The sequence below is a fragment of the Aspergillus pseudodeflectus genome, assembly GCF_044049435.1.
Source record: "Aspergillus pseudodeflectus strain CBS 756.74 chromosome Unknown BJX68scaffold_28, whole genome shotgun sequence".
Taxonomy (NCBI): Eukaryota; Fungi; Ascomycota; class Eurotiomycetes; order Eurotiales; family Aspergillaceae; genus Aspergillus; species Aspergillus pseudodeflectus.
In genome coordinates, this window is record NW_027263804.1 from 45,040 (window position 1) to 65,449 (window position 20,410).

At 53.4% G+C, this 20,410-nt stretch overlaps 8 protein-coding genes across 8 annotated transcripts; 3 read left to right on the forward strand and 5 right to left on the reverse strand.

Moving 5' to 3' along the window:
- Window positions 1-1,507: 1,507 nt before the first annotated feature.
- BJX68DRAFT_239369 (uncharacterized protein) lies at window positions 1,508-2,911 on the reverse strand. The gene is made up of 2 exons (XM_071040519.1): window positions 2,606-2,911; window positions 1,508-2,463 (listed from the first exon to the last, which is right to left on the reverse strand). The coding sequence occupies exons 1-2, from the start codon at window positions 2,731-2,733 to the stop codon at window positions 1,524-1,526; spliced, it is 1,068 nt and encodes a 355-aa protein (XP_070897766.1). The 5' UTR covers window positions 2,734-2,911; the 3' UTR covers window positions 1,508-1,523.
- Window positions 2,912-3,069: 158 nt separating this feature from the next.
- BJX68DRAFT_239370 (uncharacterized protein) lies at window positions 3,070-4,117 on the reverse strand. The gene has a single exon (XM_071040520.1). The coding sequence runs from the start codon at window positions 3,900-3,902 to the stop codon at window positions 3,165-3,167; it is 738 nt and encodes a 245-aa protein (XP_070897767.1). The 5' UTR covers window positions 3,903-4,117; the 3' UTR covers window positions 3,070-3,164.
- A 450-nt stretch (window positions 4,118-4,567) lies between these two features.
- BJX68DRAFT_239375 (Zn(II)2Cys6 transcription factor) lies at window positions 4,568-7,335 on the reverse strand. The gene is made up of 6 exons (XM_071040521.1): window positions 7,175-7,335; window positions 6,755-7,121; window positions 6,241-6,704; window positions 6,039-6,190; window positions 5,429-5,980; window positions 4,568-5,365 (listed from the first exon to the last, which is right to left on the reverse strand). The coding sequence occupies exons 1-6, from the start codon at window positions 7,205-7,207 to the stop codon at window positions 5,074-5,076; spliced, it is 1,860 nt and encodes a 619-aa protein (XP_070897768.1). The 5' UTR covers window positions 7,208-7,335; the 3' UTR covers window positions 4,568-5,073.
- A 228-nt stretch (window positions 7,336-7,563) lies between these two features.
- Window positions 7,564-13,087, forward strand: BJX68DRAFT_276447 (pleiotropic drug resistance family ABC transporter). Its single transcript, XM_071048097.1, has 9 exons — window positions 7,564-8,361; window positions 8,415-8,497; window positions 8,552-9,003; window positions 9,051-9,394; window positions 9,459-9,702; window positions 9,778-10,704; window positions 10,757-11,069; window positions 11,150-12,239; window positions 12,314-13,087. Exons 1-9 carry the CDS (start codon window positions 7,820-7,822, stop codon window positions 12,735-12,737), a joined length of 4,419 nt encoding a protein of 1,472 aa, XP_070897769.1. The 5' UTR covers window positions 7,564-7,819; the 3' UTR covers window positions 12,738-13,087.
- Window positions 13,088-13,429: 342 nt separating this feature from the next.
- On the reverse strand, window positions 13,430-14,392 carry BJX68DRAFT_276449 (SDR family oxidoreductase; the record flags this gene model as incomplete). The annotated part of the gene is made up of 1 exon (XM_071048098.1): window positions 13,430-14,392. One exon carries the CDS (start codon window positions 14,390-14,392, stop codon window positions 13,430-13,432), a length of 963 nt encoding a protein of 320 aa, XP_070897770.1.
- A 294-nt stretch (window positions 14,393-14,686) lies between these two features.
- On the forward strand, window positions 14,687-16,076 carry BJX68DRAFT_276450 (Zn(II)2Cys6 transcription factor; the record flags this gene model as incomplete). Its single annotated transcript, XM_071048099.1, has 4 exons — window positions 14,687-14,890; window positions 14,958-15,441; window positions 15,501-15,513; window positions 15,571-16,076. Exons 1-4 carry the CDS (start codon window positions 14,745-14,747, stop codon window positions 16,074-16,076), a joined length of 1,149 nt encoding a protein of 382 aa, XP_070897771.1. The 5' UTR covers window positions 14,687-14,744.
- A 180-nt stretch (window positions 16,077-16,256) lies between these two features.
- Window positions 16,257-18,338, forward strand: BJX68DRAFT_276452 (uncharacterized protein; the record flags this gene model as incomplete). The annotated part of the gene is made up of 3 exons (XM_071048100.1): window positions 16,257-16,316; window positions 16,424-16,607; window positions 16,661-18,338. 3 exons carry the CDS (start codon window positions 16,257-16,259, stop codon window positions 18,313-18,315), a joined length of 1,899 nt encoding a protein of 632 aa, XP_070897772.1. The 3' UTR covers window positions 18,316-18,338.
- BJX68DRAFT_239381 (uncharacterized protein) lies at window positions 17,794-19,781 on the reverse strand. The gene is made up of 2 exons (XM_071040522.1): window positions 19,162-19,781; window positions 17,794-19,102 (listed from the first exon to the last, which is right to left on the reverse strand). Exons 1-2 carry the CDS (start codon window positions 19,486-19,488, stop codon window positions 18,362-18,364), a joined length of 1,068 nt encoding a protein of 355 aa, XP_070897773.1. The 5' UTR covers window positions 19,489-19,781; the 3' UTR covers window positions 17,794-18,361.
- Between the last annotated feature and the right edge of the window lie 629 nt (window positions 19,782-20,410).

Below are 20,410 nucleotides of genomic sequence, written 5' to 3' on the forward strand. Positions count from 1 at the left end.
CCAGTAAGTGTTATTCTGAAGGAAGCCAAGTAGCACTGGAATGGGCATGCAAACTGACAGGGAGGTAACGCCAACCTAGTCGCGTAGGCTTGATTGACATTCAACATTTCGTCTAGGTTCGATGCCTAATGATACGCCGAAGATACCGATGCTGCTGGTCGTCTCGGAACCACAATTTTACGCCGTCGAATCCGTAACACACTGCTAGAGTTAGCACGCGGCGAATGATTTGAGACCGCTCGAGACCCGCGAAGCCGTCAGGCGTAGCTAGCTCACTGTCACTTGCGGCTCCAGGTCACGAGAAGCTTATTATCTAGAATGGCGCTTGTAATTATGAAGCTAGGGTATCTGGATTGAGAAATGGCTTGATTTAGAAAGAGATAGGAACTCCAAGTGGACATTTTAGCCCGGGTTTTCCTCGTTGTATGGGGTGGGCAAGGCGAAGAGTGAGGCGAGGATTGGGCCTCGATTCAGATGTCGATGGCGATGGAATGATGCAGAGACTCGAGGGGAACCAATTTTAGATTATTGAAACCAAAGTCGCATTATTGCTGAATCTAGTCTCTCATGACCACAGCCGAACTCAACCTATGATTACAGTTCTCATCACTCGCCCTGCTTCTTCATTCGTCTCGTGCAAACCGGTATCTAATCCCTCGCCACCTCAATGGATGGACAGCAACAACTAGGGATAGACCAAGCACACCTCAAAGAAAACGAATGCCATCAACCCAAACCTCACTATCCCGAGTCTTCTCGTCGTACGCCACCCAAAGCGCCTCAACCTCCTGCTTGACAAAATCCCACGGACGCGCAGTCCTCCCCTCAAGCATTGTGGCATACTTCTCCGCTCTGTCGCGCAGCCTACTATCCTTCCCATCATACGCAAACCTAACATCCACCGCAACCTCGAGCTTGTCGATCTATGTCCCAAGGGGAGGAGGAAAAAGGCCGGGGTGGGATAGGATAAATGCTTTCCAGCTGGGAGGGGCAGATGGGAGGTGTGGTGGGTGGGTGAGTGGGTAGGTAGATGGACGTACACTTTGAACAGACCCCGCTTGTCCTCATCTTCGCGTTCCGCCAGGGCCTGCGGGCTGGGAGTCGGCAGTGGCATCAAGCTCAACCCTGTGTAGGGGCAGATTGTGGGCAGCGTGCGTTGATCCTCGTCGTCCTCTAGGGCCTGGGTGTGCTGTGTTGGCATCGCCATCGAGTCCAAATGAAAGGAAATGGTGCCTAAGAATCGTCCGTTCACTATAATAGGCTGGCTGAAAGAAAAGGCCACTTTATGTTAAAAGGGTGCGTAGACAAACTTCTAAAAGACCGCAGGATGATTCCAAGAGGATTGGAGGACGAAAGAAAGATTCACTCGTGGAAAGGTAGGTGTTAATACCAGGCAGCCTCAGTCACGTTACCATATTGACCTACAACAAAAGGCGTAGAGGTGCACAAGCAGCCTCTGCAGGAGCCCACGCTCAAAACACATTCACTGGCATCACTCTGCGCTGGAAGCCAGCTGTGGCTATCTAACCTGGAAAGATACAGCGACTCCCCTCCACCATAGAGGCGTTGACCATCCCAACTGGGCTGCTCGCATACTCGACCTCCAACTCGCCCATCTCCCTCTCAGCCTCGTCGTCCCACAATTGCCGCAGCTTCCCCTCCAAGACGCGAGCAAACCGCCCCGCTCCATCGCGATCCCCAGAACAGAGACTGACATCAACAGAGACCTCTCGAACGCCTAGCTTACACAGCGCGAATAATCCATACACAGTCCATAGACACTGCTCATCCAACGGCTTAGACCCGCCCACAACAATCTGCAGCTTTTGGACGCTGGAGAAGACGCTCAATATCTCCAAGCCTTCGTAATCAGAATATATCTGCTCACGCAGCCACTCATTCCAGAGATGCATTCGCCGCCCCCGCGGCTCGACGTAGAGCACGAGATTCGGCACCCGACTCGCCAACTGCCCCTCCTTATCGGCGAATTCGCGGAACGCGTCAACCTCGCGGAACGCGAAGATGGTCGTGCGGTACACAAGCTGTGCGGCCTCGTAATGAACGAGCCTGTTTACTGATAGCAGGTCCAAATGCAATAAGACTTCCCGCGAGTCTTGCTCGGATTCGGCCTCGATGAACCAACGAGTAGCGCTACAGTTCCTCACCACGGCGCCAAGGCTGCTCCGATATGCGAATCGGCACGCTGGGATTGTGCTTTGCCAGCTGTTGCCATTGCCTTCGCCGGGGACATCATATCCATGTCCTCTATGTCCCGCCCAGATCTCGCCGACCGCCAGCTCGGAATGAGTTCCATTCTCACCTCTGCATACAAAATAGTGCCAGCCAATGTCTTCCCCACGCTCGATGTGTATGGTGCGGTGGCCGAGGACGTACTCGTATATCAGTAGTCGGATTTCGGGTGGGAGAGCCATGAGGCGGGAGTCGGATTTTGCGAGGGGGATGCTGGATAGATCAATGTCAGATGTCATACACATTCGTCAATCAGCTTGTCTACTCGGAGATGAAGCGGGTAGAAAGCTTGCTTCCTGGATAGATGAGAGGGCACGGGCCTGGGCATGGGCCTGGGGCATCGGGTGGCGCGTACAGTTTATAAACTCCGGTATATTGCACTGCGCGCCGCAGGTGGTTTGCAGCAGCTGCGAGGTGGGCGTTTGCCATCTTGAGCGGGTTCTGCTGGCGCCTTCTGCGCGGTCCGCACCCGTGCCGCGCCATCTTCAAGGTTGTTCTGGGGCGCTGGTTTCAGGTTGGGAGTGCAGGGATAGCTTCTGTAGTAGAGTAGGTGGTTTTCTTGTGAAATAGCGCGAACAGGACAGGCGTGGAGATACAGAGGGCTCAGTTTCTTATATCGCATATTACGTTTTTATAGTGCTTTCAATATCAACAAGGCAGCAGAACACGATTTAGTTAATCTCGGGCGGGCCCTTCCTTCATTTGTATATGTATGCCGACTAAGCTCAGAAGATCAGTAGGCTGACAGGATTCCATTGCAACAGGCAGGCAACCTCGAAACACGCGGCGCCACACCCAACCCGCCCCCACCTTCGTCGCCGCCAGGTACCCTTTATCACAGCCTTTTCCCAAATATCCTTCCAGCACCCTACATACATCACCCCGCTCAAGTGTATACAAAACCAAGAAGGAAATCACCAAGGCAACTCCCCACTCGCATTCGAAAACGTCCTATTCGGCCCCTCTTCCCCGGCAACGGCAACCTCGACAACACGTCTAGCCCCCATCTCCACACTCACCCCATTCTCATCAAACCTCGTGAGGTTCGTATTCACATACCCGGGACAAACCGCATTCACCTTCCCCTTCCCATCCTCTTCCTCAAGGACCCGCGCAAAGTTCAGCATGAGCATATTCACCGCCGCTTTGCTCGCGTCGTAGACCTTGTAGTCGATGCCGTACCAAGGGAGGGATTTGTCGGTTGCGTAGTGCAGCGAGCCCATGGCGGAAGTGACGAAGATGATCCGCGGGAGACCGGAGGGCGCTTTGCGGAGCAAGGGGACCAGAAGCTCGGTGAGCACGCCGGGCCCGACGACGTTCGTCGTGAATGTCCGGGTGTACAACTCCCAGGGGCTAAGATCCTTCTTCTGCAGGTCAATTAGGATCCCCGCGTTATTGATGAGGACATCGAGAGCCCCGAATTCCTGCTCGACGAATGCGACGGCGGCTTTGATGCTCGATTCAGAGGTCAGGTCTAGTTGGATGGCTGTTGCTTTGTGGCCTTTGTCGCGGAGAGAGGATGCGACGGCTTCGCCGGCGGCGGGATTGCGCGAGGTGATTAGGACGTGGAAGCCGTGGTTGATGGCGAGGGCTTCGGCGGTTGCGCGGCCGATGCCTTGGTTTGAGCCGGTGATTAGGGCGAGGGGGGACATTTTGAGGTGGAGTGGGTTGTTCTTTGCACGGGGTGTGCTCGGTGAGGTTTATTGAACTGGGTTGGGTTGGAATGGATCGCTATTGGGCCTGGGAGGGTTAGAGAGATTTGTAACTGATGAAGTGGTGCGAGTTGGAAGGGGGGCTACGGGGTTTATATATAGTTTGGTAGGAAGAGGGCAGTACCATCGAGTCTCGACCAAGACATGGTCTGGAGCACTTCTTTTGCTACAGAGGCCTGCAAAACCCACATTTGAACAGGATTTATAATGCTTTCCGTCAATTATATCCCACTTAGAGTCGACAGAAGCGAACAGAATCCCTGAATTTGCACTCAGAGGCGGAAATAAGCCGGTTTTACGTCCAAAATCCCGTTCGAGAGCACGGAAATATTGGTCCATCGAGACGAAATGAAGTAGTTCAAATGGCTTATGATGTAGCATCCAATGTCTATAGATCGAGGAATTGGCTTATGGAGATTGGGCCAACCAGGAACAATCGGGAATTGATGCGGGTGCCCCACCGAGCCCTGCGCTGGCTGGTCGCTGGTCGGGGCTCGGCGTGCCGGAGGGCCGATTACAAATCCATTGTTTCCCTGGGTTCTGGAGGAGGACAACATGACGTTGAAGGAGGACGAGAAGTGATAAGAGGGGAAAAAGAAAATGGATAGCGATAGTAATTCTGATGATTGCGATTGATAATACAGTTCTAGTTATCTGACACGGGTATATGTGCAGCAAATTCATTGAGTATGCGGTGGCCGGAACCAATGGTCCATGTCTAATCCTTTTTCCCGTGCTCGGAAAATCAGATTTATCGTATCAGCGTACCGAAAGGAAAGAAGAGATGAAGTGGAGTTGTGATAGTGGTTGTAGATGCAGCACCACTATAAGGTGATGAGTAGGCGTAGGCCAAGAGATGGCCCGGGGTAGACTGCGACACCAAGGACAGACACCGGGGAGAAATGGACACCGTATGCAGCGCAGCTGACGGTCCAAGTCTGTTCTGTATCAAACTATTGGGTGCTGCTGCTTTGCCAGTTTGTCTAGAGCCATTGTGCTCTGTTGTCAGATGGGAATTGCATTGACGCGAGAGAAGACGGTTTTGGGTGAAATACAACAAGTGTCGACGTCACATAGGGCCTAGCCGCAAGATATATAAAAGTCTGATTTATTAGAAAACGTATTGCGACGCAGGTTCCTCCCGGGACTGTTTGTCATGCTCTCTAGGCCTCTTTCGTGAGAAGCCCCGATCGATCGCTCGTTCGGCGACGTCTCGGTAATGAGAACAGTAGTCAACTAAATTTTGGATACTTCGTTCGTCGTGGCCAGCAGGTATAGACGATACCACGTCCTCTAGGTTGCGCATCAAGAGAATATCTGCGCGGGCCCGCGGACTGTGTGGATCCCGAACGGTGAGGGTGACGAGGATTTTAAGTGCGAAGACGACGTAGTTGAACATCAGCCTATAGGTAGGTCTGTCAGCGAAAAGCTAGCATGCGATTTAGAAATGTTGGGATGAGGCTTACCCTCGAGTCAAAGGATTATGTTTGGGAATATACTTGACTAGCCTTAACGTCGCACGGGCAGCCTCGGCGCACAGCTGCGTTGACATCAAAGCACGCGAGTTCGAAGACCAAGCAGAATGGGTTCGAGTAGTCAACGGTGAACCGGAATCGTTCGGCCGCATGCCGTACGACATTGACCGACGGTGAATCACCAAGACGAAATTGTAATAGCTGAGGTGGAGATGGAGTACGGTATCACAGAAGCCATGTCTGATGGCATCCTTGGATTTCGAATGAGCTGGACGGTAATCCTCCGGTATATCATCTCTCCAACGCTCGAGCTGCTCATCCAGCTGACCTACCGTTGCGATCACTTCGTAGTCAGCTTTATCCTGAGCGGAGATGGAGTACAGCTCGCGGTAGACGTCTTCTTTCAACTGCAATAGTTGGCAGAATGCCGGGTAGCAGTCAAACGGCATGTTGAGATCGCCAATGAGTTCGGGACTGAAGGGAGTCACTGTGTGAGCCACTACTCCCAGCTCAGTAGGTGGCACTCCAGCTTGTATTGCGTGACTGCAACGGCGGAGTGTTAGACCGCGAGGATGGAACGCTGGTGTAGTGAGGGACATACTCTAGATCCAAACCTTGAGCTACCAGCCGGACAAATTGAAACTGTTGGGACATGCGATCCTCGGGAGGTGATATGCCGCTGAGAATGCGAACCGCCATGGGAATCATGCTACTCGAAGGGTTGCAGTGAAACGTCCCAAGTAGGTACAGCGTCTAACATTCAATGAGCGTGAAGAAAAGTACATAATGGAGATGAGACCTACCATGGTCAAAAGCGCCTGAGCGGAAGACAGACTGGGGGCGCGGGTCATGAACGACTCCCAGGAAAGAGTCGCATTCTTCCAAAACAGCCATGCTTTCGATTGAAACTGCTGGTCCAGTAAACAAGCAAGAGCGAGAGTCGCATTGAGACAGGCCCATTTCGCCGATGAATCAGGTCCGACCGGGTACTCGAGTTCGAAGCACAGCATGAATTCGTGTTCCTCGAAGGTGGGACAGAAGGAGTTGCAGGTCTCAAAGTAGGTGCGGAGGAGTGAGCGAGCGATGTCCTTGTGCGGGAGGTGAATGAACTGTTGTGGAAGCGGCGAGGGACTGGTGCTCTTGCCAAAAACGTTGTCAGAGCCGAATATGGAGGGCGAGAGAATGTCCGAGTTGAGTTCTCCGCTCCCAACGGCTCTGCGAAGCCATTGTTTGCCCTCGGGCGAGAATATCGAAAAGGGCGATGAATCTTTCAAGAAGTGAGCAGCCAGATGTTCGAGCGCTGAGAGAACAACGTACCAGGGCGACTAATCAGCGATCCAGGTAGTGAGAAGCACAATAGAGAAGTGAAGGGGTCCGCATCCGTCTCCGGAGCTCTGAAAAGCGAGTCGAAGTGGTTAATCAACGGATACTGCGTCTCCTGTGCCCGCTGGGGCGATGGTTGAAGATCCGGGGTTGGTAGCCCATCGAATACCGATACGTCGAGAAACGGGCCAAAGGGCGCAGGCTCACACTCGAGCTCAGGAAAAGGGGCGGACTGTTGTTCCGATAGACTCTGAACGTTGCTCGGAATGCATGCAGAGGATCGTCGATGACAAGCGCGACATTTGGTCATGCCAGAATCGATCTGGCATCGCACCTTGCGCCGTCGACACGATACACAAGCCTGGGGAACGTGATTAGCAAGCCTCGGCGGGCATCCGGCAAGGGAGATCGAACTTTGGCGCCGGCCCGTGTTTTTCGGGGCTCCATCGTGTGCGCTGCGTGGGCCGAGAGGTGTCTGCAGTCTGGGCGGAGCAATGAGACAAATTGGCAAGTTCGGCGATGAAGGCGGCCAGCGAACTGATATGAGCAAGTCTGATACCCGCCGGACCCTGTGTATCCGGGGTGTATCTCTTCTCGAGAATCCAGAGCATCGCCACCTCCGTCAGCGGAGCCTTGCTCCATAATTGCGGCCTGAGGCGTCAGCACGATACGATTTTCTGTCGAATCGGAGTGGCTCGGCTGGCTTGAGGGCTCCGCTTCAATACGCCGGAGTGTGTCTGATCCGAACAGTATTACATCCCCGAGCTGTTATCGTATTTTTGATATCCAACTCCCCTGTTGCGGTTCCCAGCTCGGTATGCCTCCCCCCAGGCTCGGTGATGTGATAAGCCCAGACAACGATCGACTCCTGATTAATCATTCTAGCTCGGACAAAATGGAGTGTCTTTTTTTGAGACGGATCCACGTCTACCGAGCCCCGAATATGAAACAAGGCTTTTTCTTATTTGGCGCAGACGATCCCTCGTGTTTATTTTTCAGACCTAGACCGACCATTTCTCTGCGTGTCTCAACAGGATCTATTCTTGACTCGCAGTCAAAATGTCGGTCTTTGGGGGTATTCCGCCCCTTCAGGAGAAGGACCATGCGCCTGCTCATCGCTTCGAAACGGATACCGCCGCGTCCAGCGTCACCAAAACGGAAGGCCAGGATGGAGAATTTACAGGAAGCGACATGGAGGAGGAGATTGAAACAATGGCCCGCCAATTGACGCGTCGATCCACGCACTTTTCGACCAGCAATGCTACGAATCCGTTCTTTGAAGACAACAAGGAGTCGGCACTGCATCCAGACAGTCCCTCTTTCAAGGTCAAGGACTGGATCCGATCCTTGCTGGCAGCCCAGAGGGGTGATCCGGACCGCTTTCGTGAACGAACGGCTGGTGTGGCCTTCAAGAAACTCAGTGTACACGGTTTCGGCAGCGCGACGGACTATCAGAAAGACGTCTTTAATGCCATTCTTGGTGTTGCTGGACTGGTGAGGAAGCTGACCAAGACTGGCTTGCAAAAAGTGCAGATCTTGCATGAGTTCAGCGGTCTTGTTCGGAGTGGTGAGATGCTGGTCGTTCTTGGTCGACCAGGCAGGTGAGATATGATGTGAAAGTACTTGGCAGGGCCTTGCTAATCCTCTATAATAGTGGCTGCACGACGTTCCTGAAGACAATTGCCGGCGAGATGAATGGCATTCACATGTCCGACGACGCGTATATAAACTACCAGGGCAAGTTATACCAGCATAAATCTACAACTGTTGCGATCGCTGACCGTCAGATAGGAATCTCCGCCCACGATATGCAGAAACGCTTCCGGGGAGAGGCAATTTACAACGCTGAAACAGACGTCCACTTTCCCCAGCTATCAGTCGGAGACACCCTGACCTTTGCTGCCCGAGCAAGAGCCCCCCAGACGCGCTTCCCTGGCCTGAGCCGGCAGGACTACGCCGCCCATCTTCGTGATGTGGTCATGACGATGCTCGGCTTACGCCATACATTCAATACAAGGGTCGGCAACGACTATGTGCGTGGAGTCAGTGGTGGTGAGCGCAAGCGCGTGAGTATTGCAGAGGCGATTCTCAGTGGCGCGCCATTGCAATGCTGGGATAACAGCACCCGAGGTTTGGACAGTGCCAACGCTCTCGAGTTTTGTAAGAACTTGTCGCTCATGAGCAAATACGCCGGGACCTCTGCCTGTGTGGCTATCTACCAGGCGTCGCAGAACGCTTACGATGTATGAAGACTCCTCTTGTTGACGATGGTTATAACTAACTGGCAAAGGTCTTTGACAAAGTGACGGTCCTTTACGAGGGCCATCAAATCTACTTTGGGCCCACCGGCGAAGCTCAGAAATTCTTCACTGACATGGGTTTCCTTTGTCCGCCTCGTCAAACAACCGCCGATTTCCTGACATCGCTGACCAGCCCAAGCGAACGTCGTGTCCGGCCTGGCTATGAAGACAAGGTCCCTCGCACGCCTGCAGAGTTTGCCCAGCGCTGGAGAAACAGCCCGGAGTGCGCTCGTCTGCTTCGAGAAATCGACGCATTTGACCAGGAATATCCCATCGGTGGCGAATCCTTTGAGAAGTTTGGTGAAGCCCGTCGCTTGATGCAGTCGAAGCAGCAGTTAGTATCTCTTTTCCTGGTTGCAGCTCTCATCGGGCCGCTAATTTGAGTATCCTTTTCTTAGGCGAGCCGCATCCCCATACACTCTTTCAGTCTACCAACAGGTTACTCTATGTCTGGTCCGCGGCTTCCAGCGCCTACGTGGCGATGCGAGCTTGACGACAACGGCTTTGATCGGCAACTTCTTCATGTCATTGATTATCGGCAGTGTGTTTTACGATCTGCCTCAGGATACATCCAGTTTCTTTGGTCGTGGTGTATTGTTATTCTATGCTGTCCTGCTCAGTGCCTTTAGCAGTGCGCTTGAAGTAAGTTACTGCCCCTGTAACGGCTTTACGCCATTCAACCACTTGGTGATGATGTCAAGCTCTGACCAGATTTAGATTCTCACCCTCTACGCCCAACGGCCAATCGTTGAGAAGCAGTCGCGATACGCATTCTATCACCCCTTTGCGGAGGCTATCGCATCGATGCTTACCGACATGCCGTATAAACTGATCAACTCGTTCACGTTCAACCTACCCATTTACTTTCTCTCTCATTTGCGCAGAGAACCAGGCGCTTTCTTCACCTACTGGATCTTCTCGCTTGTCACTACCTTGACAATGTCGATGGTCTTCCGTACATTCGGAGCAGCATCTCGCTCATTGTCTCAGGCGCTGGTTCCTGCAGCCCTGCTCATCCTGGGTCTGGTGATTTACACTGGTTTTGTGATTCCAACCCGTGACATGCTGGGATGGTCCCGCTGGATGAACTATATCAACCCTATAGCATACGGCTTCGAATCATTGATGGTCAACGAGTTCCACAACCGCCAATTTACCTGCGTGTCCTTCGTTCCATCCGGCCCAGGCTATGAGGATGTCAACCCGGAAAATACCATCTGCAACGCTGTCTCTGCCCGCCCCGGCGAGATGAGCGTCGACGGCGACGCGTACTTGGCTTCTAGCTACCAATACTACCACTCTCATCTTTGGCGGAATCTGGGAATTATGATCGCGTTCATGGTCTTTTTCATGTTCGTGTACCTGACCGCTACCGAATTAATTACTGAGGCTGGCTCTAAAGGCGAGGTTCTTGTTTTCCGACGCGGCCATCAGCCCAAGATCACCGATGACGATGAAGCTAGTGGAACTGCACCAGCGCATACTGATAATGCCGCAGAAAACGGTGGTACTGAAATTCAGCGCCAGACGGCTATCTTTCAGTGGCAGGATCTGTGCTATGATATTACAATTAAAGGCGAACATCGTCGGATCCTGGACCATGTCTGTGGCTGGGTCAAACCGGGCACAGCGACTGCTCTAATGGTGTGTTTACATCCACTCCCAGCATAAGCAGGCCAACTAATATTCCAAATAGGGTGTTTCCGGAGCGGGAAAGACCACTCTACTCGATGTTCTCGCGACCAGAGTGACAATGGGTGTGGTTACCGGTGAGGTTCTCGTCGACGGCCTTCCCCGAGACGACTCGTTCCAGCGTAAAACTGGCTATGTCCAGCAGCAAGATGTCCATCTGCCTACTTCGACTGTTCGGGAAGCATTGCAGTTCAGTGCCCTTCTGAGGCAGCCGGCACACTTTACCCGACAGGAACGATTGGATTATGTCGAGGAGGTTCTCGTTTTGCTTGGCATGCAGTCTTATGCTGATGCTGTTGTTGGTGTTCCGGGTGTTGGTAAGTACATTCCATTTATCACACGGCTCATATGGGCAGCAATGAGCGTTGGTAGAAGAAGCAGCTAAGTTACTTGACAGGTCTCAACGTCGAACAGCGTAAGCGGTTGACAATCGGAGTCGAGTTGGTCGCAAGACCCCAGTTACTTCTCTTCCTTGACGAGCCTACATCCGGCCTGGACTCTCAGACTTCATGGTCGATTCTGGACCTCATTGAAACACTCACAAACCACGGCCAAGCGATCTTGTGTACAATCCATCAACCCTCCGCAATGCTCTTCCAGCGCTTCGACCGATTGCTCTTCTTGGCTAAAGGAGGCCGAACAGTGTACTTTGGTGAAGTGGGTGAAAACTCTTCGATTTTGACCAGCTATTTCGAGCGAAACGGAGGCCATGCCATTACAGATGGCGAGAACCCCGCTGAATGGATGCTTGATGTGATTGGCGCTGCCCCTGGTTCGCATAGCGATGTCGACTGGCCGGCAGTTTGGAACAGCAGCCCCGAGAAACAGGGTGTGCTTGATCATTTGGCTGAGCTGAAATCGACTCTTTCAACAAAGCCAAAGCAGGAGGCATCCCCGGCTGAGTACCGGGAATTCGCCGTTTCTACCACCATCCAGCTAAAGGAAACACTCATCCGCGTCTTCACACAGTATTGGCGGACTCCCTCGTACATCTATTCGAAAATCGTCCTCTCGATTCTCACAGCCTTGTACAACGGCTTCTCCTTCTTCCACGCCAAGAACACACAGCACGGCCTGCAGAACCAAATGTTTAGTATTTTCATGCTCATGACCATCTTCGGCAACCTGGTCCAACAGATCATGCCTAACTTCGTGACACAGCGCGCCCTCTACGAAGTGCGCGAGCGGCCGTCGAAAATGTATTCGTGGCGTGTATTCATGGCAAGCAATATCATCGTGGAATTGCCGTGGAACTTCCTGGTTGCTGTGCTTATGTTCTTCTGTTGGTATTATCCGGTTGGTTTGTATAGGAACGCGGAGCCTACGGATGCCGTGCATGAGAGGGGCGCTCTCATGTTCCTATTCCTGTTAGTCTTTTTGTGGTTCACGTCGACCTTTGCGCATATGGTCATTGCTGGTGTTGATAGTGCGGAGACGGGTGGAAATATCGCCAACTTGGTCTTTGCGCTCCTGTTGCTGTTCTGCGGGTGAGTTTCTACACTTTTTCAAACAAGAAGCCCCTTTCTACACATGGTGAATGAATGCTAACCAATCGACCTAGTGTGGTGGCAACCCCCGACAACATGCCCGGCTTCTGGATCTTCATGTACCGCGTCTCCCCCTTTACCTACATGGTCTCCGGCATGCTCTCCACAGCAATAAGCGGCACAAACGTCGTCTGCGACTCCATCGAAACCTTAAACATGGACCCCCCCTCCGGCCAAACCTGCTACGAATTCCTCAACCCATTTGTCGAGCAATTCGGCGGCGCGATCCAGAATCCGAATGCGACGGCCGAGTGCGCGTACTGCGCCATGGCCAAGACGGATGATTTCCTGGCCTCGGTCCTGAGTTATTGGAGTGAGGCCTGGCGGAATTTCGGGCTTATCTGGGCGTTTATTGCGTTTAATATCGTCGCTGCTATTGGGATTTATTGGCTGGCCCGCGTGCCAAAGAAGAGCTGGAGGAAGGAGAAGACTGCTTAACCTCAGGCTGAAGGTCAGGTGAGCTTGAGGGTGGAGAAGGTGAAGAACTGCCCGTCTTGACTCAATTTCGGTTTATCAGATACATAGATTGCGTTGGTTTGTTTTGATCTTGTTCCTTCCTGCCCTAATCCTGGGTTTTTCTTTTTCTTCTTCCTTTCTATCTACACATGTTCCCTCCCTTCCCAGTTGCTGCCTGCGCTTTCATTTTTCTCTTCTTGTCCAATTTTCCGTTTTACCCAATCCTTTCAATTTCTTTTTTACTTTCCTTTCGTTCCTCTCGAGGCCCCTCACTTGGCATATAGTCTACTTTATTATGTGGCAAAATAGAACTAGATTGCACAGTATATATCCTATCAAGTTAAGATTATACTTTGGTGCTTATGCGGGTCCTAATTTATGCGGCGCCGTCAAACATGAGCTTGTGATCCAGTTCCAGACCTTCATACTTCTCACCATAATAAGATGCAAGAAGATACCAGAGGCAGGGGAAGGGTCGCCTGGGAGAATTCCATTCTTTATTGAACTCCTCTATCCTACTGGCGAGGAGCTTTCCATCCATCAACTCTCAATGCGTTCCAATTCCAGTCCCAACAAAGAATACACACCGAAGGCTGCATGACCATTGAGAAACGTAGCCCTGCGCAGCCAGCTGCCCATTTAAAGACGGCCACCATGCGACTCAACTCCCACATCTAACCCTCCAACAAACTCTGCAGCATCTGCTCCGACGTCCGCTTCGGCGCCGCAAGCTCCAACACCTCCTGACTCGTCGGAACAGTCGGGATAGACCCATCCCACGCTTTCGCCGCCGCACGCTTCGTAGACATGACGACATTGCGCGAGATTCCAGCGCCCATGTACTCCGCCTCGAGCACCTTGTCGAGCCACGAGTGTTCCTGATACCGGACGTTTTGCTCGGGGACCGACACGCCGATGATGCCCTCGACGAGCCGCACGATGCCCTCCCCGGTGATAGCCTCGGGCCCGTTGAGGACGTACTTCCGCATATTGTGCTTCGCGGTATCTTCCTGGACAAGCAGATGCGCCGCCACAACCCCAACCTCATCGGCATCAACAACGCCCACGGGCGTATCCTTACCCCCCATGAGCCTCAACACGCCCAGCTCGCCCGTCTCGCGAAACTCGCGGATAAACTGCGCCGCTGGCGCGAAAAACACCTGGAAGATATTCGGCTGCAGACTCGTCCAGTGCAGGGCACCGAACTCGTCTGTGCCGAGCAGTGTCTCGACCGCCCAGTGTGCGCGCGGATAGTACGCAATAGCGTCGGGGCGCACGTGCGCGGCCGTCGTCGAGATCCGCACGACGTATTTCACGCCCGCGTCGCGGAGGGCGAGGTGGAAGGTGGATTCGTCGGCGAATTGGGTTGGTTTGTTGTGCGGGGCGATGAAGGCGCGGGTTACGTTGTGCTGCTGGAGCCATGCTGAGGTGATTTCGGTCCAGGTTTCCTCGATGACTTGGACGCCCGGGAGGGAGGCGAGGTGTTGGGCGACGGGACTGGCAGCAGAACGGGTGAGGGCGAGGATGCGGTGGTTGTGGAAGGGGGAGTCGGGGGCCTGCAGGAGCTTGGAGAGGGTCTCTGTGGTGCTGCGGCCGGTGTTGCCAGTTGCGCCGGCGATGAGGATTGAGGGGGCCATGGCTGGGAGAAAGGAGTTGGTATATTTTATCGTTGTCGTTCAACGGAGCTGGAGCATATTATGGGTTGAAAATCAGAGCAACTGCAGAGGTAGATATACTGCAATGTTTGCCCAATGGAAGGCTTATTGATGTGGATTTCTAAGTGTGGGCGCTCCGAGTGGGCGCGCCGAGAGGGTCCATACCTTAAACCAGCCGTGGACCACAAACCCAGAGAACAGCCGACTTCTCTTCTTTTCCTTACTAAGCTTGAAAGTGGGAGGACCGAAGAAACCTCAGTGGAAGATTCCACGCTCCCTGGCTTTTCTATTGGGGTTGCACGCACAACAGGTCTTGGGGTCGAAGCCAAGCAGAATGGCGTCAGCAAGTGGATACAATTGTCGATTCCCGGGGTGCACTGCAAAATACCAGCGGAAGGAGCATCTCAGCCGCCACGAGGCGCAACATACGCGACGTCGGGTCGTACAATGTCCAACTTGTGCTCGAGAATTTGGTCGAAGGTAAGCGTTTCCCCTCCCCTGGAGCGGCGTTTCAGTAAAGACCATAATCATAATGCTTGCACTATAGCGATACGCTGCGACGGCATATCCAGACCGTCCATGGCATAGCGGACCCCGGCCCCCAGATCAAACACGCATGTACGCACTGTCGGAACCAGAAGATTCGGTGCGAGGGAGGACCACCGTGTTCCAATTGCCAGCGGCGCGGAATCGAGTGTTCGCTTAGTCGTACGCGCCAGGAGGAAAGAGCAGTCCGGCCGGGTATTGTCCTCAGTACAGCGACAGACATACAGCCCACAGTGTCACACTCGACTCCTCCCCAACCCAGATTACGCCGCACGGAGATCGAAGATCGCTTTGTGAGCAGGTACTTTGAGCTGTTTCACCCGCACTGGCCGTTCATCCATCGGGCGTCATTCATCGAGTACGAGACGCCGTTGCTCGTTCAGTCAATGGTGGTCATTGCGCTGTGGATGGGCGGGGAAGAGGAGGAGCGATCAAAAGCAATTAATCTACACCGAGTCCTGGACACGGCTCTGCGGCAGCAAACGGTATTCCAAGTTTTCGTGCCGTTCTTTACTCGTCGGGTTCGCTGACAATAGGCCCGTAGGAGCAATGGGACGGTTCCGAAGCAGAAGACGCAACCCCTTCATGCAAATGGCCGATACCAACATACCAAGCGATCCTGCTCCATATTATATCCGCAGGGATGATGAGAGGGGGCGGGATACTCCCGCCAGACCTCAAGCCCTCTCTCGCTCCTGCCGATGCCGACCTCCTTCGACGACTCGTCACAAGTTGCAAAAAGCTGGGAATGTTCTATTATCCGAATATACTTGCGCGCTTCAAAAAGAGCGAGCCGCCTACGTATGTTTGGGTTAGTACCGAGGAGATTAAGCGGTTCAACCTGGCGCTGTATAAAGTGTGCAGGGCGTTCAGTGGATCGAGTAGGGAGGGTATAGACAGCCTCATCGATGCAGGTAGAGGTGACACATCACGTTGGGGCTTCTCAGCACGCGACTTGCAGTTTCCGTTGCCCAGGAATCCGCAATTGTGGAACGCCCTAAGTGCAGAGGAATGTTTTGCTGCAGATTTAGAAGACGTGTATCGACATAATCTTGACGATACGTTGGAACAAGAATGGATCTCGACGTCCGCGGATGTTTTGGAGTTAGTTGGAACGTGAAGTAGCTCCAGCAAAATAAGAGACCGAATATAATATTGTGGCTCGTTAGATTCCCTCATACACCGAACCAGAGGGGAAAGATTCCCCGCAAACCCCGCACTCTCTCCGAGCCTTCGGCTTCTCTCCGATTTTCTCTCCCGACCTCCACTAATCTCTCCCATCACCTCCAACGCGTCTGAAATGAATCCAAACATACACAACAACATTGACCCACCGGAACTCGATAACCCATCGCCAAATGTAACCCGCAAGCGCAGGCTCGCTACCTGCGACCACTGCAGATAAGTCCCGCCCCACAATCCCGACTGGTCGCGAAGGCTCAATGCTGACATCTCGATTGCACAAAGAAGCACATACGATGCGAGCCGAGTAGGTCGAGCGATGACGCTTGTGAGCGCTGCTGCAAGGATCAAGTTCCATGCACGAGGACGAAAAGTCGCATTCGGTTTAGTGATGTCTCTGGGAAGATTGCCGGCCAGAGTTCAAGTGGTAGAGAGGCGTTTTCCGGATCGGCAAGCAGGGGGACTCCGAGTAAGTAGATACTCTCAGGCGACTAGGAAATCTAGCTAATCCAGCTGTCGCAGGGAGATTGGTGTATATCGACGAGACGCCCGAGTTGATGGTGGTGCATGGGCGCGATGCCGAACCGGCTCTCGAAATTCCGGGAACTGGGGTTGGCTCAGAAGGGACACATTACGGAGAGAGAATGCCGTTTGAGACTATCGGAACACTGTCATCACCGGCTGGACAACCGCCGGCCTTCACTGCAGACACTCCCATAAGACTGGAAGCTGCCCACGGGGTTGAAGATGGAGATGGGCGTCATATTCCACCCAACATTCCCATCCCCACGGCTACTGCTTCGGTCGCATCGATCACCAGGTCGGTTATGGCCGGTCTAGTAAAGCCACCACAATCCCTCTCAACCACGCACAATACCCTCGAATTCCTACTCTTCCGCTACTACATCGACCACCTGAGTACATGGCTCGATTTCTGCGATCCCGATCGACATTTCCAGATGGTCGTTCCGCAGCGCGCGCGACGCTGCCCGCCACTTATGAACGCGATACTGGCAGCCTCTGCGCGGCATCTAACCCGAGTCCCGAAAAAAAGGACGGAATCTGGGGCAGTGCAATACGATGGGCGTATCTTGCATGATCTTACCGATGAAACGGCACTCCACTACCACAACAAGTGTATCCATGATTTGCTGACGCTGGGCGCGAACCCCGAGCAAACACGAAACGAGGATCTTCTGGCGGCAGGCATTATTCTGCGATTCTATGAGGAGGTTGACTATCCCTTGCAAGATGATGAGCGGGACAGCGAACTGTTCCTGCGCGTGATAAACATCTTCATCGAGGCGCAGATCCCAAATGTCCCGCTGAGTCCTGGGCGGAGCTTATCCATACCGGGCAGCACAGTTGCGAGTGCAGAGTTGGAGATAGCGGCGGAAACATACAGTTCACCAAACTCACTGCCTAACACAGCCTCGATTGAGAATAAACGATGGTACATGGCGGATCTCCGCCAGGCAGCTTTCTGGGTCGCCTTCCGGCAGGAAGTATATTCGGCGTTTCTCAAGCAGCGCCCGTTCAACATGTCTCTATCGCGCTGCGACGTCTTTCGCTCGTTTGCACCAGCCGAAGATGCCCTCTGGACAGCGCGCCTCGTTATATTCTGCGCGGACGTCCTCGAATTCTGCTACGGCAACTCCCACCAACCCCCAGCACACGAAGTAGACGGGACGTCGGCCAAAGACCGCTGGGCGCATCTGAAATCTCTCGAGCAGAAATGGGTCGATCTTCTTCCGTCGAGCTTCGAACCGATATACTTCCGAGAACCGGATAAGAGCAAGGGCGAGGTATTTCCGGAGCTGTGCTACCTGACGAATCTGCATATCGCCGGTGTGCAGCATGTTGAGCTCGCAAGGATATTGCTGGCTGTGTATAATCCGAATATACCGAGGTTGGGACTGGGGCATAGGGCTGCTATGCGTGCGCTGAGTGAAGAGTTGAGAGGGTGCGTACTGCGCTTGTGTGGGATCGCCGTACATAACCGGAAGAACCCTCCTTCGTTGACGACGGCGTTGTTGGGTATTGTCGTATGTGGCGAACACTTTGAGAATCGAGCTGAGCAACAAGCCCTTCTCGGATTACTCGATGAGCTAGAATACGACCTCGGCTGGCCCGTAGGAAACTCCAGGGACCGGTTAAAACAATCATGGGGATGGTAGTGAAGAACAACAAAGAAACCTTTTATTCAATCTCTCATACACTCATCTAGATCTTGGATGCCTCAACCCTCCTCCCCGTCTCATCAAACTTGAGCTGCTTCCCCGAAACCAGCGCCTCCTGCAACCACGCCCCAATCTGCACCGCCTTGACCGCATTCCCCAACTTCATCGGCAGCGGCGTGTCGTCCAAGCACGCATCCACAAACTCCTGCGTCTCGCGCACAAAGGCCTGCTCAAAGCGGCCCCAGTATGTAGCGGGGACTTCGCGCGTGATTCCGCCGGCGTGGTAGTAGTTCACCAGGTTATCTGCGGGGTTCAGGTTCACGCTGAGTTTGCCCTCTGTCCCGATGATCTCCGTCACGTCTTCCTGGCCGTGCGCCATCATCCGGGAGCAGTAGTAGTACGCGATCTTCCCGTTCCAGAACTCGACGATTCCCACGGCGTTATCGAAATCATTGTGCTTCTTCAAATCAGGCGTAACGGCTGTCAAACCATAAGCCGAAATCGACTTGGGGATGATGTCTGAGCCGAAGAACCACAGGGTCAGGTCGATGTCGTGCACGGCCATGTCGACAAAGACGCCGCCGGACCAGCTGGCGTATTCGACGTAGAAGCCCGATGGGTCGTGCTTGTCGCATGTTTGGCTGCGCAGCACGGAGGGGCGGCCGATGAGGCCATTTTCGACCTTCTTGTAGGCGGCTCTGTATGACTCGTCGAAGCGCCGAGAGAAGCCGCACATTACCTTGAGATGTGGGCGGGTGCGGGCTGCGGAGACGACTTCGTTGCACTATCCCAATATTAGCCCCGGTCCCCCTCGAAGAGGGAAATGAAAAAGGGAGAACATACAATATCAACACTAATACTCAACGGCTTCTCACAAAGCACGTGGAGATTGCGTTCAATAGCCTTGACAGCCTCTTCCGCATGAACCGACGTCGCAGTGCCGATAACAACAGCCTGCAACCCGGGGTGTGCGATCATATCCTCGTACTTGGTGTATAGGGTCACGCCGTGCGGCTCCAGGTGCTGCTTTGCCCAGGATATTTCCTCGGGGTCTGGCGAGAACGCGGCGACGAGGGTTGCGCGGGGGGCGCGGTTGAGAAAGTTCAATGCGTGGCGCTTGCCCATGCGGCCGAGTCCGGCGGCCCCGACCGCGAGTTTCTTGGGGGGCATTTTGACTTGATCTGATAGGAATGAAGTGAAGAGGTGGAGGAAAGAGCCAGTTGGTTGTTGGCTTTGAGAGACAAGGGAAGGGGAGAGGGTTTATATGTTTTTCTCAAGCTCCCCATCCCCATGAATATTGTAGTTGTAGTTAAGTCATGCCTGGGGTGTACTTTCCCTCTCAGATTCGGGTCTAAATTACCCGAAAGAATCGAAAAGGTTAGTGGCCTGTTCAAGGTGGAGGAGATTGCTCTTTTGGGCACCGAAGTCTATCAACTTCCAGGTCACGTCCGCCCACTTTTCAATGATATGCATGCCTGCAATTGCATCCTGTAAGTCAATGCGGCCCCATCCGCGTTGTCATCACCCCACGGAGTCGAAGACTTGTCCGGCGCTAGCCCTCCTGATCGGATTAGGGAATTTTTCTCCGGCACCCGCCCCGCTTGTTTCTCACCTCTCGCTCTGCCGGTCCATGCGCACGGCCCCACAAGACCAACGAGCGCGGTGCATCGTGGGGTAATGGCGGCATTGACAGAGCCCGCTCCGGCTCCAGGAAAGAACTCAGGCATAGCAAATGATAATACATGCATGTGTGTAGGAGCGATGTAGCTATCTAGCTAGGGAATCGCTAGATACAGCTAGATGACATGAAAGAAGACATGTGACATGTGTGTGCTAGACCTTTCGTGGAAGATAAAGGAACGGGGCTTCTAACAGGCATGCCGCATCACATGACTATGACGGTTACAAAGAGGCATCTGGTTTGCTTAGAGGTGGCAGGGAATGGATCGTCCAACATCAGGGGGCTCTACCAATTCTAGTACTTTATCTACTCGCAAGCGCAGTCATACCATATCCCCCTGTGGCTCTGGAATAGTGTTTGGGGAAGGATCGCGAAAATGCTAAAGTTTGACACTTCAGGCTAGTATTCCCT